This window comes from Talpa occidentalis, unplaced genomic scaffold, assembly GCF_014898055.3.
Source record: "Talpa occidentalis isolate TD23 unplaced genomic scaffold, MPIMG_talOcc4v2.1, whole genome shotgun sequence".
NCBI lineage: Eukaryota > Metazoa > Chordata > Mammalia > Eulipotyphla > Talpidae > Talpa > Talpa occidentalis.
The window spans coordinates 108,025,125-108,045,716 of NW_026555331.1; the positions used below are offsets into that span (position 1 = coordinate 108,025,125).

General features: G+C 43.2%; 1 protein-coding gene across 8 annotated transcripts in view; it reads right to left on the bottom strand.

Annotated features, from left to right (window-relative positions):
• Positions 1 to 20,592, bottom strand: part of PDE1C (phosphodiesterase 1C) — a 417,006-nt gene that overhangs the window by 245,473 nt on the left and 150,941 nt on the right. For 2 of the 8 annotated variants that reach the window (XM_037509953.2, XM_037509946.2), the window contains exon 1: positions 3,328 to 3,916. The exons of 5 other annotated variants lie outside the window; for them this stretch is intronic. In XM_037509953.2, coding sequence (XP_037365850.2) covers positions 3,328 to 3,428 — 101 coding nt within the window. In that variant the 5' untranslated portion in view covers positions 3,429 to 3,916. Of the gene's footprint in view, positions 1 to 3,327; positions 3,917 to 4,055; positions 4,149 to 20,592 lie in introns of those variants that run through there. One more of the 8 variants, XM_054692456.1, reaches the window with a different exon arrangement.

Sequence of the window (20,592 nt, forward strand, 5' to 3'; positions counted from 1 at the left end):
CTCTTGAAACACAGTGGGCCTTGGTATGCAGCGTCTGCTCATGGGAAGGGGGAGCCAATGTAACCGTAAACACTTAGGCGTGTGAGTGGTCGGCTCAGCTGGGGTAGTGCTTCAAGTTCACACTTTCAATATTTAATGCACAACTACTATGTTGATAATGCTACAAGGCTAGGTTAAGAGTTTTTCCTAATTCTTTTCCAGAGAAACTTGTGAAGCAGTCCTTGGTTTCAAATACATAGTGATAATTCACTATGTTTCAGGTAGAATTGTAGGCACTGGGGATAGACCAGCGACCAAAACAGAGGGGGGAAACCCTCTGATCTTATAGAGCTTATATTTTATTTGGAGGTGACAGAGAGTAAACATAATAAATAAATGATGGTGAGACACGAGAGAAATGTCTCACTTTTCCCTCTCATAGTGACAGAGAAAAAAATTAAGCACTGAGGGGGGGATGTGCAGGGTTATAATATAAGAGGATCACCCCCTATGATATCCTAAGCTGTGAGTTCTTGGTAGGATACCATCCTGGACTTCGTGCTGCTGCTAATGAGCACTCCTCCCCAGAGCAGAAAAGGAAGGGCTGTGGAGGGACAGACAGAACTTGGGTAAACACAAGAACAGGATTCTGCCCTGGGCAGTAGCCTTGCCACATCTTATCCTAAGCTTATTTATGTCAGCTTAGACTACCATCCACCACCTCCCTCCATGATGTTAATAAGACCTGTCTCCTCCTAGTTCATGGAAAAATGTGTTGATAGGTAATATAGCCTATAGGCTAATCCAAATATATATATATATATATACACACACATATATATATATCTTCATTTTGAATATTAAAAAGTTCACATATAGGTCTTTATATTTCCTTCATAATCTATTGACTGAGCACCTATTTTATGCCAAGCCCTGTTTAGAAACTGGAAGTACAGCAGTGAGCAAGACACACAAAGTGTCTCTCTCAAGAAACTTACATTCTAACAGGTGAGATGAAACATTCAACAGTAGATTAAATTCGGGAGAATCTGAGAAGGAGACTAGATACCATGGAATAGTTTAGTCCAGATGTGAGGTGATCAAGTTGTGAACTCAGATAGCTCTCAAGCTGAATTGAATTCCATGTCAGGTTCCCTGTGGTCACCCTAAGTGTTTTCTGTAAAGGTGCCAAGGTAATCAATTGATATGAAAATTCTACCGTGACTACTGGGTCTTTCTATAGTGAAGAAAGGCAGTTTCCTTTCTCTTACTGACAGTCTGTTTCATGGACAAATCAACACACACTTTACTATCTCCTAAGGTACTGATTTTGTGAACTGCAAAAGTGTTATTCCACATTGCATAAATAAGCACGTGCTTTGATATCTGGAGTCTTTCACAACTTATCATAGCACTACTGTTTTGTTAAAAAAAAAAAAAGTGGTGGTAAAATTTATAACACTGGTTTAAAAAAAAAAAAAAAGCACCATAATAACAATAGTAACATGCCCTTTTCAAATTAGAAAGTGAAGCTAGAGATCTGCTAGAATTGCTGTTGGGCAAGATGTCTCAGTACGAAGGATAAAGAGTAAAAAAAAAAAATCAAAAACACATTTGGAAAAGAATCAACCCACACCTTTTATGTTCAAGAGCACAGGGTGCTAGGTAGATAGGAGAGACTGGAAAATGAAAATGCAGATAACATCGCACCCCAACAACTTGGGGAGAGATGTGAAGCAGAGAAAGCAACAAGAGTGTGTTGTGTTCAACTCTGAACCATGCAAATTCCCATCTCAGTCTTTTGTCAAACACTGCTCTCTAACCTGAGTACCTCCAGAGTATGTTTGAGTAGTGAAGTAACCCAGAAAAACACTCACTGAGTGTGTGCACATGAGCCTCAGCGGAGAAGGACAGTTAGACTTTGCAGACACAGCAAACTTTCTGTGTGCACCACAATAGGATCAGATGTAAAGTTCATTTCATATAACACAAGCTTACTGTAAACATCCCTCTGCAAGAGGTGCTGCCTTGCATGTATCTCAACTGCCAGGAGAGCCCGCAGGCCAGCTGGCAAGGTTTCCAAGTAAGTTTACAGCTTCAGCTTGCAGCAGTCAGACAATTCAAAAACCATATTATTTGGCCTGGTTTCCCATTGGGATCACTGACAATGAAGCTTACTTCCATTCCTGATGGAAGGGCTTTTATAAATTGCACTTTGAAGAGAAACCCTTTAAAGAGACACCACAACCTTCTTGCTTCCCTTCAGAAGTTTTGCATATTTGGTTGTGATGTGGTCTCCCCTCAGATGAAGCTGGTTGACTCAGATCAATGCCTTTTTTATTTGTTTTGGTTTGGGGTGGGGAGCACACACATGTTTATTACATTCATAAACAATAACTGTAACAAAACAAACTGCTGATTTGCCCATCACTACTCTTGGTAAGAACAGAATGGCTGGAGAATACACTTGGAGAAAAACTAATTTTTTTAACTGTACTAAAAATTGGATGCCAATTATCTGATGAAATGAGTGTCTGGTAGTTATGGCAGGTGACTTTGGTATCTGCTTCAACTGAGGAGTTATCACTATGGCTTCCTGCCTGGGATGACCAGCAGTTCATTATTTATGAAATCTTGTCACCAAAAAAAAAAAAAATACTCTGTATTTTTAGGTTACCTCTCCTCTGTACCCCCAAGCCAGGTAAAAGTCAATAAAGTAAAGAAATTCAGATACTGCCCCTCAGATCAACAAGAATTTCTGTATTAAAAGCAAATGTCCCATTTTACTGCACAAATGTTGCTAAGAAATTCAAATACTGCTTCTGACCCCCACTTTCTCCAAAACAGCCCTTCGTTCCAGTAACCATTTTTCTGCTAGAAAGAATCCTAAGAAAATATCAGAAGTTGAACTGGGCTAGGTAAAGGATGAGAACAGAATTTAAGCAATTAGAAAGTAGGTTGAATTTGAACTCTTGGTTAAGTTCCTTGACCGACCAAGGTGTTTGCAAGCACTTTGCAGGAAAGGCTGCCTTTGATTGGAAGTCTTTGCTCCCAAACTTTTTTCCCTGGGCAAAGAGGACCAGAACATCTCCAGGTGTAGTGAACTACTACAACCGAAATCAAAGAACATCTTCCCCTCTGCAAAGAACACAGTCTAAGAAAAAGACAGCTCTCTGTCAAAAGGAAGGTAGCAGTGACTGTAGTTAACAGGCAGTTGTGGAACTTTCAGGGTTATATTTAAAGGGCCATGCAGGAGAGGGGCAGGTTGAGCAGTGGTAATTGTGGCTGTGTAGTCAAATGCTGATGGCAGAGGGTGAAGGGACAAGAGAAATAAATAGATGTACTTACAGTCCTCGGAGGCGAAGCCAAATTTTCTCGATCTGTTCAGGTTGCAGGTATTTCAGAGAGTTGCTCTCAAATTCTTCAATCTCCTTGGTTGGGGACTCCATAGCTGCAGGTTATCACTGGGAGTGAGACTGAGAGAGTTTGGGCTGTCCCCTCCCCGCCTCCACACTCAGCAGGGCCCTGGAGCCCCAGGCAGGCTCTGCGCGTGTTTGTCACTTTCTCAGTGCGCTCCCCCTTCTGCGCCCCCACAATCCGGACTTAAAGCTGGCTCAGACGAAGGGTGACACCAGGCCCAGGTGACCCTGGGAGGCAGCTGCTGAAACCAGACATGGTCCCGGGCTAATGCCCAGGGATATGGATTGTGCTCCTGCTCAAGAAGGCACCTCAGACCTATCTGAATTCGTCTTCTTTTTTTGTTCTTCTTCCTCTTCTTTCTTTTTAAACAAAGCCACAGAAGCGATCGGTGTGACTGCTGAAGGATTTGGAGGCGAGGGGACCGAGGTGGAAGGAGAGAAAACGAAGGGGGAGAAACTGAAAAGGGGAGAGAGGTGAGCCGGGATGCGCAGAGGGGGAAGTTGGCCGGGGCGGGATGTCTGACCCTTAGGCCACGCACCTCGGCTCCGCCCCAGCCCTCTGTCCTGGGGCGCCGCGCTCCCCTCTTGCCCCCTATGTGCCCTCCTCTCTACCTCGCTGCCACTGCGCCCCCTATTTTTTTTTTTTTTTTCACTTACCAGCAGCTCTACTGACAAGCGAGAAAATTGACAACTGAGAAAAGTCGTCTGTCAGCGCGCCCGGGCTGGCGTCTGGTCTGGCACCCGCGAGCGCCCAGGGAGGGGCGCGCCGAGGGGGCACCGCCGGCTGCGGGGCGCCCGCCCGCGGGGGTCCAGCCTCTGCCCTGAGATCCGCGTGCGCCAGGGCCCCAGCCGGGTGTGTAGATGGCTTCTGAAGTCCGCACAAAATAAATAACACGGCAGCACGCGCGCAAATCAGAAGGAAGGGAGGTCTGTGTCCTCCCGGGGGACTCGCGGGGCAAACAGCAGCAGCGAGGTTCCGCTGAGTCCGAGCTGAGAGTTTTCATTTACAGCTCTCACTTACACACCCGCCAGGAGCTGGTTCCATTTTGAAATACTACTGCGACCGATGTGAGCAAACAAACCGCACATCCACATTTGGAAAGTCCTGATATATTCTTGCTAATGGAAGCGCCCCCCCCACTTCCCTCCCTCCCTCTCTAAACAAACAAACAAATAAATAGCAAATAAATAAACAAACACATAAACCTACACTGAGGAATTTCCACTGGTTTATGCCACATACTCCTCAGAGGTCCCCATTGGGTGACGGGTTGGCAGATGTTGCGGTGGGCAATAGTTTGGGCTCCACAAAGCTGCCGGTCCTATCCTCAGAGTCCCCCTGGTCCTATGCCATTCACAATGCCAATGAATGAGAATGCTCTGGAAGAGCTGGACCAGGTATGCAGCCGGTGTGGTGGAACTGGTGGTCAAACCCTCTTCTAGAGGAAGCCAACTCCACCTCCCAAGGACCATTTCAAACACAACACTTCAGCTTGCCCAACACAGTATTTTTTTTCTCACGAATAGGTAATGATTCTTTCAACCCCACTCCTTTCATTCTATCACATCCTGCTTTTCAAAAGTAAGATCCACTTAAAAGTGAAAACTATTGTAGTTGTTCATTGTGCAAGTAAAGGTCCATTCATGTGACCTCGGTAGAGAAATAAAATGACAGTGTCTGAAACCTAAATGCTCACCCAATTGGCAGTTGGCATTTACTTTTCAGAAATGAGATGAGAGTGGCATGGCTAGCCCCACACATTCCAGCAGCGAAGGTACGTGCCCACAGTGAATGGACAGAACCGATGGAAAAGGACTTGCACACTCACCTGCCGCACAATCTGAAGTCACCTCATTAAAGTCAGCCCTTCAAGGTTTTCTGGTAGCACGTATATTTTCACTGAGTCAAGACATTAACTACCAGGCAAAACAGCATTACACAGCCTACGTAGTACATGAATAAAACCAATTACCCACCTAATGCCACCTAGCAAGGAACAGTGTCTGGAGAGAATGGGATGTTAAAAAAGAGATTAACCCCAAATGGGATTTTCATCCATTTGTGTATGTTGGGAAGAATATGGAAGTGTAATGATGATAACAACAGCAAACATATCAAAAACTCTGGTCAAAGCACTAGTCTAAAGGTCTACGCTCACGTTACACTAGGGTTAGCACCCAATAAACAAATCCCAAGTCTAAAATACATTTAATATACCTGGCTTACCAAACATGAGAGCTGGCCTAGCCTATCTCAAGTGCGGTCAGGACACCTACGTTAACCCACAGTTTGGCAAAATCATCGAACACAAGATCTTTTATAATAAAGCGATGAGTACCTCAGACACAGGTGGTCTTTACTTTGCCATCATGGGATGTGAAAACACAAGATTCAAAAAATGGTGGTGGATCATGTGCCTGAATAGCACTGCAAACACCACCTCATCCCCCATCCCCTGTACCAAGTGCCCAGCATAACAGGACAGTATCATTCTGCAAGTCAATGATCCAGGAAAAACGCAAAACTCAAAAAATTCCAACTTCTACTGGATCAGTTTTGCTTTTCCTACTTCATAAAGTTGAAAAATTGTAGGACAAGTCATCATAAGTCACAGACCATCTGTGTTATTCCCATTCTACAATAAGAAAACAAAAGCACTAAGAGATTATCTAGGGCTATAAAGGGAGAACAGAAGTGGGGAGACCAGAGCTTGAGTTATGGCTCATTACCTTATCTAATACAAAGTTGTCTCCCTCACAGAGTCCCATTTTCCAAAATTATTAAATGAAGAATATAGGCAAAAATAAAAAATAAAACAAAGTATATCTCTTCCACCTTTATGATTGTATGAAGTTATCTGGAGAGACATGGGACGAAGAATTGCTGAAAAGAGAAATACATATTGCTGAATATAGACTCTGATGACCCCATGGTTTCTCTGAAGAACCGCCTGGAAGGAGAGGATAAAGGATGAAATTCATCGTCCTGCCCAACACCATATCAATGCCTTTTTCCTAGTGTTTGTAGGATTTTGATTAAGTCAGAGAAAAACGAATGGCGGAGGGAGGAAAGGAAGAGTCTTTCACTGCAATTACACAAATCTGACAGGGAAGACAAAAACGCTTTTTAAAAAGTTTCTGAAACATGACAATTTCATTTTAGAAAAACTTTTAAAACTAAACATGTATTAAAAAATTGATAAGGACAGAATGTTGCTATATTTTACAGTCATAATCACTTTTGGAGTAGGACGGAATCTTAAAGATAAGCTAGTTTAGAAGTTCCAATTTGTTAAGCATCAGAATATTTTATTTCAAATAACATCTTATAAGGGAGTCCAATGCATATGTCAGATTTTAAAAGTAAAGCTAGAGCTGCTCCAGTTAAACAGGGCCAGGGAGTAACTAGTTCATGCTCAGGGACACAGTCCATCTCTGCCTCCTCTCTATTCCACCTGTGGATGCCCAATGTTCTCAATTCATGCATGAGATAATGGGACCAAAAACCAGAAAATGTCTTTGGATTCCCTCTTCCTAATGCAGGGTTCTTTCTAACCATATTAGGAAAAGTGAGTCTTCTCTCTGCCAACAAAATCTTACTACTATTATATGCACAATGCTATTACATCACTCAGGTTTTGTTCTCCCTTTATCACAGATAAGATACACTTAATAGTAGCAGCAGCATTATAGGCCATAGCTCCTACTACATACCGCTCAGAGGCAAGCAAAATACAGAGTCAAACCCACGCAAAACAATGCTCTAAGAAAATGCAAAGTCACTCACATCTTTGCTTTGGGGGTTAATTTCCATTGTAACTTTCTAACCCAGCTTTTTGAATAGAACCTTTTAGTAAACCTTGTATGGTGAAACATCACTAAATATATATCAACATGCATAATATATAAACATATTTATATATTTACATATATATTTATATTACAGACACACATACATATAACTGCCAATTTCTATGTAATTTAAATAGTCTCCCAAGCAGACACACAGTAACTTAGCATATGTACTAGCAAATCTCTGCATTGACATTAAGGATCACAGAGAAAGTGAGCCCACTGTCCCTGGCAGAATTCAAAGAGAAGTTCGATCATTATTTGACAAGGGACTAGATCAGGTTTGTAGGCATGAGAACAAAACTTCAGTTACCTGAAATCTAAGATTTCACGATTCAATTATATTCACAATAAGTACGACCCTTTCCAGGTATTAAGAAAATACAAGTGCCAAGCACTACTCTAAGAACTTCATAGGTTATTTCCTTTCATTCTCAACAAAATACTTCAGAATATTTCTTTATTCCCATTTACAAATAAAGAAAAAGTCCCCAAAATTCAGATTACATTTACAGAGTTCAATGGCTAAGCCAAATTTTAACCCCAGCCCATAATGCAAAGCTCTTGTTCGTTCTCCTATTGTTATATTACCTCCCTGCACACACACAAAAAGACAAGTAAAAACATACAAAACAGAAAGGGTGGGGCTGCAAGGACACAGATGAAACGGTCTCTACTGCTGGGGGGGGGGGTGGGTATTAGAAGGCTACAGAGCAGAGCTGCCATTTGAACAAGATACCCAAGGGGGATAAGAGGTTGCTTACATGGAGGTGAGCAACGGCAGGAGTTTCCAGAAGGAGGGCACTGAATGAACGAGACACAGAGCATGAGATAGGATGGACTTTCCAGTGACATGCAAAACTAAGTGTATGGCTAAGAAAAGCAGGAGAAAATGCTGGAAGGGTCAGTCAGATTCTTATCATCATGGAATAAGCTTGGCCCTCTACTGCAGATGACTGGGAGCCATGGGTAGAGTGTTTGTAAGCAGAGGGAGCTGTGGTCATGGACATGTGGAGGTACATGCTGCCCTGAATGTGCAGCACACACTTAGGTCAACTCTCTGGAAACCTGATACATAAATGTACAACAACTATGAAAGGCACAAATGATCATGGGGGCTCCCTAAGAGGAATCCAGCTACCAGAGGCAAATAAGCTCCTCAGCATACAATGAAGGAAGAGTTGGATCAAGAAAAGAGACAGATTCAGAAAAGGACAGCATCATGCCCCAAGAGCACCCATCTTCCAGCTATGAGATTCTGACTGCTTGTTTTGACCTCCATAAAGCAAGCCAGTGTCCTAGATACATTTTTCATGACTTGGCAGTGGCATCATGAAGAGAGTCTGTTGAGGAGGAAATTCTGGAGAAGCATTTAGAACATCGGAAGTAGCACCACCAGCACAGCAGCCCCTCCTTCCCACCCACAACAGATGTGTGCCAGCCCCCATTACACACTGGCAGCAGAGGATCTTCCCTCCCACTGGCTTCCCTGCCCAGTAAAGAGGCCTCTTTGATGACAGTCACACTGCTTTTCCCTTTGATGTTGCCAGTTTGATTTATGATTTGAGGCAAGCTCTGTCCTGGGAAGCAGCTCCACTAGAAAAAAGAGGTGCAAGGAGAGGCAGTGAACTGGCCAGAAGACCTCCATTCTCAGCCCCATCTGAAATGGGATCTCTGGATATTCCTGCTATCCAGAGAGGGAAGGAGAAAAAAAGGGGAGCAGAGACAAGATGGAGTGACAGCTCAGGGGCAATCCCATGTAACCTGCATGTGAGCTGGTTTTTGTCCCTCTCTAGTGGGATCCTTTGTTGCGCTAACAGGAGAAACTCACATGGTCCTTCCAGAGAAAGTAGCACAGGCAAAGAAAAGGACTTAGAGTAGCACTGAATCACATGGGACCTAAGACAAGACATTTCTCTTCTCAAGCCATGGCTAGGTTGGGTTCAATGACCTGGATCCTGGATGCCTTCCACTTTTTATATACCTTGATTTAAAATTAACAGTATGGCCTACCTGGTCTAACCAAGCTTTTCACTGCCCCCCCCCAAAAAAAAATGCTGAAGGAAAAATTCTGGAGTCTGGTGCCTGCCTGTATTTGACTATGATAAGCATAACCTAAGTTGGCCAATCAGAGCCACTGCCCTGTGTTTCTGAACAACGTGATTACTCAGAGGATGACACACAGCTAAAACAGATATAATGCTGGTTTCCTCAGGGGAGATTTCATGTAGTTACTGGAAAAGAGAAAGACCTATTTCTCTCCTCTTTGAGGTAAAAATCTCTAAGGCTTGAGGCTATCTTGGCCCTGAGTTATCTTTCTGCCATGTAGTAAGAATATACCAGAAAAATATGACATCAGCAAAGAGAGAAACAGAATGAGAAAGACAGAGAAAAATATGAAAGGCTCTGCTAAGCCCCTTGATCCTGCTATGCCTGAGGTCAAAGGTACCAGTGAACTTTAAAGCTATATGACCTGAATAAATACTCACCCCCATTTTTTTCACTTAAATTATCTTAAATCAAATTTTCATCACTGACAACTAAAAGAATCCTAACAGAACTCCTTCTGTTAGAAAATTATTGTAAGGAGTTTAAAAAAAATTTCTGATCAGTGCCTTCAATGTTAGAGGCTCTAACAGAATAGTAGGTCTTCTCCCAGCTCAGTGATCCAACAGGAAATGAAGAAAAAGAAGATAGAAAACAGCACAGAAACCTGGAGTAGGCAGAGCACCAATGTAAATACCAGAAGCTTATATATATTTTGACAAATAACTAGCTAATTATAACCTATCAAAGCATCACCATATTATACACATTAGCCCTTCAAAACAACCTTGAGGGCCTCCCTGGTGGCGCAAAGGGTTAAGCACCACACTATGAAGCAATCCATGGCCTCTGTGGTATGAGTTCGATTCTCAGCAGGCCGGGGAGATTACCACATGGTGCAGCAGACCTCTTCTGTTACGCCCACTGCTCCCCTCAGCAGTGTATTTCAGTACATCTGCCTGTTCTGCTCCCCACTCTGTCTCTGGTGATCCTCTCACCCCCTTAATCTCTGGCCTGTACCCCAGCTCTTGTATGCATACATAAATAAATCTTTAAAAAAAAAAACAACCTTAAAGTGAGTGAAACACATATTATTACTATCCCCGGATTAGAAATGGAGTAGATGAGGTCCTCGAGGTCTGCTAGCTCCACTTGGCTCATCCATCGTCCTGCTAGTTGGCCTAGGAGCACGACAGCAAGCCTGCCTCACTCCTGGCCTCAGTGGCCACGCTGCCTCTCAGAACACACTGCCAACCCAGCAAAATTAACTTGGCTGTACTAATGAAATTGAAAATTTTGTTCATGTAAAACTGCTGATGCTACAGTCAGCCAAATTCTGACTCAAATGCACATTAATCAGCCGGTTATTCTTCCTATCACTGTAAAGCAAATTCTCATGTGGAAAACCTCAGTGCTGAAAGGGACCTCGGTAATCCATATACTCAAGCTCCTAATTACACCAATAGGAAGGAGCAACTCAAGAAGGTTAGAAGATAAGAGTACACAGGAACTGGCATTTGATGGTGACAGAGCTGCAACCAGAGCCATGTCCCTGGAATTTCTGAACTTCTGGTTCTCAAGAACGGCTCCTGCTCCCATTCAAGGATTTGGTTCCATGGTTTGTTCATAGATAAAAAGAAAGAATACCGCCTAAAAGCATAGGCCATGAACAATGGCTTCAAAATCAACAAACAACTATGAACCAGAGACACACTGGGGTGGGGAGAAGGAGGGATAGGGGTCAAAATAAGGGAGTTGCAATTGTATGGGGAATATAAAAATAAACAACAAACAATGGCTTCCTGCAGGAAAAAGGGTAAAGAAGAGGAATAATGAGCCTGATATGATGGGGGTAAGGAAACCAAGAAAGGGACACAGGCAAAGGTGGGGCATGCAGACTGAGATGGCCTGGGCTACCATATGAAAGCCTAGTCTTTCTATGCTTATGTCAGCAGCAGAGAACCATTAAAAGAAGGCAAAGGTAGAAACTGGGTAGTAAATGAAAAGTAGAATTGTGATTTAACAAGTATTTGTGATTTATAAAAAAGGTAAAAAAAAATGTTTTTAAAAAAATTTCTGAACTGCCATCAGAGATGACTGCTAGATTTTTGTCTCTGTATGGGGGAGAAGAAACAATCTCACAAACAAGCAAATGCTGGAATCTTTAAAATGCAGTCATTCAGGAAACATTTGCTGAGTGCTTCCTATGTATAGAAAGTGATAGAAAGTATGTGATAGAAAGTATGCAGTAGTCAATAAAAAATCCAGTGCCTGCATCATGGACCATCAGTCTAATTGGGGAAACAGATACCAAACAAATTATAAAACAACAAATACATCATTGTAAATTGTGAAAAGTGCTGAAAAGAAAATAAACAGAAGCCAGTACAGAAAACAATGTGGGTGGGATTTATAAATAGGTTGGCATTTCTGTCAATTATAGGCTTGTAACAAACAACCCGCTGAAATTTAGTGGCTCAGAACAGGAATTATGATTTATTTCTCATGATTCTGCAGGTTGACCAGACAGTTCTTCTGGTCTTGTTGGGGGCTGCCCATGCAGCTGCAGTCAGATGGCAACTGGGGATAGATATCCAGTATGGTTTCAATGACGAGTCTGGGGTCTTAGCAGGGACAGATGAAAGCCTGGTACTTCTCTCTTGCCTCATGGTCTCTCCACATAGTCTCTCCACGTGGCAATCTTAGACAACTTTGGGTGGCAGCAAAATGGCAAGAGCAAGTGTTCCAATATGGCAGAAGGAGAAATTGCCAGTCCTCTTAAAACCCAGGCCCACATCTGCCAAAGCATCACTTCTGCTGCATGTGGTTGTTTAAAGCAATCACAGGGTTAACCCTGATTCAAGGGTCGGAGAAATAAATGTCACCACCTAAGATAAGGGGAGTGGGGGCGGGGCAGAGTGCCACCGATTTTACTGCCTTCTTTAATCCACCCAAGTGGTCAGGAATGGCTCCATGAACAGGTGACACCCGAGCCCAGAACTGAATGAGGAAAGGAGTCATCCAGGTAACAAGCAGGATAGCATTCCGACAAGAGGGAAGAGCATGTGCAAAGATTCAGAAGCAAGAAGGAACTGGAAGGAGGTAAGTTGTGACTGGGAAGGTAAGCTGTGACATGGGAAAGAGTGCTCTCAGAAGAACTGGAGGAGAAAGGAGGGTGGGGCCATCTCGAGTCTTGAGAGCAGATTTAAGGGCCAGCTTTCAGTGAAATCATTTAAGGATTTCAACAGATGTATATAAAGGATCACTCTGTTTGTTATGAGCAAGAATATCCTCTGACTTCATCAGAGATAGATAGTAAATGATCTCAAGAAGAGACCTGAACTCAGGAAGACTCTAGACTGGCAAGCTCCAGCACCCAAATCGATAGTGACAATACTGAACTAATTTCCCAGTCTTCTGGAGGGCGGAGATCACAAACGTCTTATGCATCACTGCCCCAGGCCCCAAGTGTATAATAGATCAACTGGCCAATGATCAACTGGGTTCCTTAGAGGAATGTGAAATTCATTTCATTTATGGTCCAAGGTGATTCCTGCCACGTAAACTATATTCAAGGAGCAAACATAAGACATGGAAACAAACGTATCTTCAATTAAACCAGATGCTAAGGCGGAGTTATTCAGAGAACAGCAGTAAGGCTCTGCCCAAGTTCTATTTTTGTGCATAAAGGGTTAACTTTTGACTACATAGCAGTTGTACCTCTGGGTAAGTGAAATAAGACTTTGTGTGAATGAGGGATATTAACAACTCCTGACAGTATTTTCAATTTTGTCCTCAGGGGCATCTAAATGGCCCATTCTAGTACCTGTGATTCTCAGCAATGAAAGGATTTTTAAGATTCTGGAAAGTAAAAGAATAGCATCTCCATGAATGCCTTCCACCCACAAGCTTTTGACAAATTTGTGCTAATAAAAAAGACCCTGCAGGCACCTTGATTTGGTCCATATTCCTTCAAATGTACAGAATGACAGACCCATCAGAAGTTGATGAGGGCTTCTGTTTCTACTTCTAAGATATAAACAGACACCTAAAAGCAGGAAAAGGACTTGCTTCATGGAGAGGAATGGAAATCTATGGCTACACTTTAAAAGTAATTAGCATGCAAAGAAAATCTTAGCCAGAGGTTCTAAAAGGATTTATGTGCTTCCAGCAGCACCATGGAACCTGACGGACTCTCACATGTATAGCTAGATGGCTTCCCCACTGCCTGGGCTAAATGTAAGTGAAGAAATAAAAATTATTTTCCTCAATGGGATTTAGGGAAGCGCTTGAGAATTACAACCAATGCATTAAAAGGAAAGAGTGCTGTGTCCTTGAAAATAGCTCCAATCAAGTCAATTAAGATCTGTTAGAAGTCATTCTGCTTTCACCACGGGCAAACCAAATGGCCTTCTGAATCTCTTAGCCTCTAAATAAGAAATATTTCATTTAATCCTTCCCCTCCCTCCACCAAGACCCAGAAAGCATTTGTGAAAATCAGTCCCCCCTCACCCATCCATACAATACAACAGAAGCACCCTCTGAATTCAGGGTAGAAATTAGTATTATTTGCCATAGTGGTTCCAATGTTAACTCCCAGAGCAACAATTTCCAATCTTCCCGATATATGACTCTATCAGAAATCAAGCATTTCTGCCAGATGAATTCCAAACAATTCCTGAAGGTGCTACGACTGCCTGGGACTTGTGATGACATTTCCTATTCATTTGTTGCAGAATTTATCTGTCTCCAACCAGCTGGGCAGGGGAAATTTTAATACATGATCTTTTCAAAAACCCTCCACCTCCCATATTAAAGTCTGACTTGTTTCAGATTTACTGACTGAGAGCTGGTCATTTACTACGGGTGACCTCAGGAGCTTTATTTGATAACTGGCTTTTAGAAACAACATTCTCAGCAAATGAAAATGCGTTTATATCAGAATATTGGCAGGGAGACTTACATCATTCAATTTCATTATAAACTGGATTAGAAGTTTAGTGATAGCTTACTTCCCACGGTTACTATTTAGCCCTGGAAGCTACAACTAATAAACACAGCATCACATAAAATATAAAAGGGGGAGGGGAAGGAAAGAAAACCACTGTTAAATAAGCTGTCGGATATTTCAAGACAAAAAGACTTCTAAAAATGTAATGACTGGACTTCTCTTTCTCTTTTATTTCAAACACATTAAGCAGGTGTTTAAATTTGACTATTTATCAGAGTTTGCTCTCAAAGTATGCACAAACTCATTATCCTGGGTCTCCTAGCAGCAGCCTCACACCACATCATTTTGTGCCGTTGGCTGAGGCCATCTAGCCTGGCATTCGCAAACACTTGGGCCACAATTTTCTTGTCCGCAGGGTCGCCCACCAGGGCCAGAGCCCCATTTGTCCCAGCTTCTGCTAACCAAGCGCCAAATCAATATCCCGTCAGTTGGCGCTTTCATGGCAACAACTGATAGCACCCTCGAGGCTCCGTGACGTAGCTCAGTGTTTGCAAAGCAAAGGAAAATCCCTCTTTGCACTGCAGGTTCTGACCTCACTGGAGCTGAGCAGAGCAGAGCAGAACACGCTTGCCTGTCTTTAATCACCCATGAAATGGTGCAGGGGAGAAGCGGCTCAGAGGAGAAGCTGCGTGGATCTAACCCATAGGGATGAACAGATGTGACTCATACTTTTCACCTTTGAAGGGAAGTAACATTTTGGAGCAGGATTCCATTCTGGCCTGCCTCCAAGGGACACAACACAGAGAGAATACCCTGCCTGTTCTCAGCAGACAAGGACCATGCAATACAGCTGGAAGAAAAGGGCCAACATTAATAATGCATCAGGACCCAAAGTTGACATCGTTTTCAGCTATCTGGGTAATTGAGCAGTTGTCAAAATATAGCTCTAAAAGGCCACGTGTGGACAGAGTTGTCATTGTTACTGAAAGGCCAGGTTTTACCCTGAATCATAGCCAGAGGACATATCCAATCTGCCATTCCCCAAACATAAATATTGTCACCAACACGAGAAATGGCAATAGTATAGTGATAATAATAGCTACTGTTTATTGTATGTATGTATGTGTGTGTATATATATGATGCCCTCCTCACAAGCATGATTCCACGAAGTCCTCACCTGGAAATTTAACTCACCCAAGGTCATACGAAAGTGGTAAAACTGGATTTGAACTGAAGCCTGTCATTGGCCTGCCCCGCTATGTTGCACAGAATGTAGGTATTTTTTGTGTAACTTAGGAGGATAACTCTATGTGTCTGATCAACAAATGACCCTTTAACCCAAAGTCCTCTGGTGGCAGTACTAGGACACTGCAATTACTGACCATTTCAAGTCATCTTTAAGCAGCTTTACAAGCAAGTATGAGGACACAAAGCAGAGAAAAGACCTCTAGCCCAAGGCCATACTTGCAGGCAGCGGCACCACTGCAATGAAAATGAGCCTGTAGAGAGCATGTCAGAGCTACTATCTTAGCAAGTCTCAAGTTCATAGTAACTAGCCACTGAGCTGACATTAGATCTCCAGGTTGGATCCATGTTCCATAACTGAAACACTGACCCCTTGACCAACATCTCCCCCCCTCTGCTTTAATGCATTCAACTGCTAAGAGAATGCATTTTAAGTGTTCTCACAACAACAACAACAAAGGTAACTAGTGAGGTTATGGACATAGTTTTTTTTTTTAAGATTTATTTATTTATTTATTTATACAAGAACCGGGGTACAGGCCAGATTTGTGGGAGGATGAGAGGATTCACCAGAGACAGAGCGGGGAATAGAACAGGCAGAATGACGAAATACACTGTTGAGGGGAGTAGCGGGTGATACAGGAAAGGTCTGCCAAGCCATGTGGGACCCTCGCCGGCCGGCCAGGATCGAACCGGCACTGCAGAGGCTGCTGACAGCTTCACAGCACTGCACTCAAATGCCTGCGCCACCAGGGGAGGCCCTGGATGTGTTAATTAGCTTATCTGTAATAATCATTTCACAATGTGTACATATATCAAAACCTTACTTTATATACCTTAAATACATACATTTTTTTTTACAAATTATACAGCTATAATGCTAGGGGATAGGAGCCAATAATGGTCTTCATGGAAACGGCTTCAGAACCCTAGCAGAACTCAGGAAAGCCAAAGCATGGCCCACAGATACCCCAGACTTCAGGGGGTGCATATTACTCAGGTTTTACAGGGAGGCTTGCTCTCTTTCCCAAAGGTTTCCAGAAACCAAAAGGGAGTATCTGAGCCTGCTGAGCAAACCCTATATGGAAGCAGAGTGGGGAACCCAGCATATTGCAATTTCCTACACTTTCAACCTATACTGGGATCAGTTTCCACCAGCTGACTCTCAAAGCAAGCTTGCCAGGTTGGTTTCCAAAATCCAGTTCCCTTTTGCATCTGTTTGCTGCAAAAGGTCAACTGCATTTCTTGCTCTGATGGTTATAATTTATACTACTGACTCATTTTTTCTGAGGACTCTGGCCCAATATCTTGCTGAGTTGCTCAGGATAAGATTCAGCTGCTCGGAACAATAGTGTTACTTCTCTAGTAGTGAACCATTTATTATTCTGCTCACTCATTCATTCCACACTTATGGCAAATTTGTGTTAGACCTACGGCTCTTGTCTTCATATAACTTGTCAATTGGCAAAGGCTATCTCTCACTGGTGTGATATCCTGGAACTAAACTATGGCAGATGACAAAGAGGACAGAATCCTCCTCTTTATCATCGAGCAAGTTGATCAAAGAAACTGAGAGACATAAAATAAGCCAAGACAGTTGAAGTGTTGCACTGGGTCCTATGAGCTATGAGCAGACAGCCCAGCTGTGCCTGTGATGACAAGCCCTGGACACAAGTGTGCGCTTTGGGTACTGCTGGCAAGGTGGGTCCAAGGGGCAACCGAGTCTTCTGTAGGCCTCTCTTCACTGAGAGGTTGCACAAGAAGGCACAATCCCTCTCTATCTCAGGACACGCCTTATTTCTGCCCATCCCCAAACCCCATGCTAAGACCTGCATATTTTTCTTTAATTTTATCATCCTTATTACTCCCCTCTAAACAAAATAAACTCCTTAAAGGTAAGGATTGGGCTAAATTTGTGCTCTAGAGCATATAAGAAGTATTTAATAAATGCTTGCTGAACCTAGTTATTTTGTTAAGTGAAAGAGTATTCAAAAACACTTTTTCATTCTCAGATCGCTCGAATATTGAAGATATCTTTGGGGGAAAACTCAGACAGCTGAGAAGTGTCTGATGAGAACGAAGTCAGACGGTAAAGTTGGTATCTCAGGACAGGCAGGTGTGGCGCCCCTCTGTGGGCTCACACGAAATCCCTCCTTCATCTTTAGTTCCTTCCCTCCAAATAATGGGTCTGAGGTGCATCCTCCAGGCAGCCCTCCTGCACTAGGGCTAATCTGCTCTTTGCTGCTGTGTCTCTGTGAGCAGCTGCTCAGGTGATGCAGCTTGGCCTGGCTTTGACCCAGGTCCAGGAAAACCAAGTGGGGCCAAGTGCTTATTACTATATTTCTACAGACCTCAAAATCATAATCTCAGGCCTCAAACATATGTGTGGCTTTGCTCTAGCCTTCTAATATACCCATCATTTGTTTCTAGTAGATATTCTTCATCAACTCAGTTTGTAGAATTTGAACATTGTTTCAAAGGAAACTTCTCTTTCTCCTTCTTAAACTTTAGAAACAGGCTATCATTATGCAAATGTGAGTATATCCTCCAGGCCTTCACCCCTCTGCAGAACTTCACATTTCAAGACAGACAAGTGAACATGCATTGGACAGAGGGGCAGCCAAACACAGTCACTAAACCATGACATGAAAGCAAAGTACAAGTTTAGATCATGAACAAAGTGAGGGGAAATACACTTTACAAGGAGCAAGATCAGGACAGGTTTGGGACTGAGACTAGCTGTCCCCTACCCCAGTCAAGAGGAATGGATGAAGGATCATGAAGCAAAACTGCCATGGAGGCACATGCCAATGTGACACCAGGTTCTTTTACTGCCTTTTGAGTAAGGTTACAGATGAAAGAACTGAGGGTTAGAAAATCCCTCACCCAGGGTTACACACACAAATAACATGTATGTCTTCAAAGCCCATGAACACACTCTCCTGAATGACATCCATTATCAAGAACTTAGCACAGGGCCAAGCACATAGTAGGATAACATATCTGTATCTCATTACAAAGTCCTGCAGCCTCACGTGGGAAAAAACAAACAACATACAATTAAGGAAGAATAAATTTTCCCCTGATAGACCAAAAGAAGATGGTAACTCCACATCTGTCACTAAATCCCACCCCCACTGCCCTTTCTATCATCATGTTTTTCCCTCTCTGTGTGTGTAATTTAAAGCAAAAGGCTAACTTCAGTTACATGTCATTGTACAATGATGCGGATGAATCATCGTCCCTCAAGACGGTGGTACCACCACAAACCCAGAGACTGCCATCTGACTAAGCCCCATGGATGGGGGGTATTTTCCTAGCCACCATGTTCAAGATTTCAGATACAGGTGCGGGGAGTAACGGCCAAGCTTATTAGAAGAGGACTTTAATTGCCTGGAAGGAAACTAAAAATTTCCTCAAACTCCCCAGAGAAATTTCAAAAACTCTAGAGTGGCTCCAAGCATAACTACATTTTTGCTACAAATAAAACATCTCACGTTGAATAATGTACTTTCATTAAACGAACAAAGCTGGAAGGTGCTATTAGGAGATTTGAGGGAAGCAGTGGACTGATGCAAATTAAACCCACAGTGAGGCCTTTCACACACGCCACTGCAGGGGAGAGGTTTGTAGCCAGAGGGCAGAACCAGGCTGAGAGTGAGGAGCTGCCCCAACCCATCCTTCTCTGTCCCACAGCAAACCCAGAGCGATCTCTGAATTGGGCTCAAAAGAACAGAATCTCTTGAAAGCCTGAAAATATGTAAGCAAATGAAATCAGAATGTGCAATAATTACAAATCACTAGCTCCAAGTCCCTAGATTTAAGCTTTGAGCAGAGAGGCAGGTGTACAGTGATGATAAGGGTGTCTCTGAGACATCAAAGATAGTAGCTTTGATTACAGATCCTGAAATCTTCTAAAGAATATCACTACTTTCTAGCATTTTAAAGACATAAAATTGTGTGAGGTATTGGATGCTGATTATATTAAACTCTGCCACACTCCCCAGCCCCCACCATTGTGGGAAATAATGCAGGGAATAGGATGGAGTGAGGTGGCAGGCAAGGATGGGTGGTCAAACCCAGTTAACCTGAGTTTGTGGAACCATGGTTGGGGGTTGGGTTCATTGGTGCCATAGAAGTGTCAGGAGCCATGAGTCCACCAAGTCAAGTCTGTTGGGGAAATGTGAAGTTTAGATGTGGAGACCTTAGGTCCTCAGTCAGGCAGCAGTCAGAACTGCAGGAAAAGTGTCCAAAGCTAAGGTGATAGGATGAAAAGAAAGACAGCATCAAAATGCAGGACGTGTACCCCGACTCCATCAGCATGTGGGTGGATCAGCAGAGGGATGGCACAAGGGCCAGAATAAAGGTAGACGAACAAGAGTCAGCGAGAGCCCCGCACCTGCGCTGCTGTGGAGTACTCACACCGTGCAGTCTGTAGGCGATGTGACGTACTTCTCATCCTCCTGCCACAGAACTGCACCTACCTCACTGCCAAAGAGCACTCTTAACGTGCTCACAAACCCCATAAGACAATACACCTGTTATTCTCAGGGGGTGGGAGCAACGTGTCCTTGCTACTTCAGACTAAAGCTGATGCATCATAATAACCAAGAAGCAGGCAGGGGGTTGTCAGATTTATTCGAAGTAAACACCTTAATGACCTCCCCAAATGGCAGGGGGGCTGCTCATAATAGGCATATACATATGTAAAACAGCAAAAGAGAAGATGCCAGAATTTTTCTGCCACCTGTACTTCCCTAGCCCGATTCCACCACCTGTGGTGAGAGGGATGATGAGCTGCTGGAAACACAGAAGGTGCATAACCTTGGAAAGCTGGGGGCTGAGGGAGCAGTGAGCTACAGAGGGAGAGGAAGTCAATGCAAGAGAGTCTGGGCTGAGATTCTCTCAGCCACATTTCCTACTAGGTGGTGTGTCCTCTTGTGCTATTGCTTTGGACCACAATAATGTGGAACAGTAAACCTTGTGCCCCTCATGACCACTTAGTTATTTCTTTGCAGAGCTCCAATCACATCTCTGGACAAGTTCACCACTGCACCCTATAGATCAATTTATGGCAATAAACTCTGCATCAAAATGGT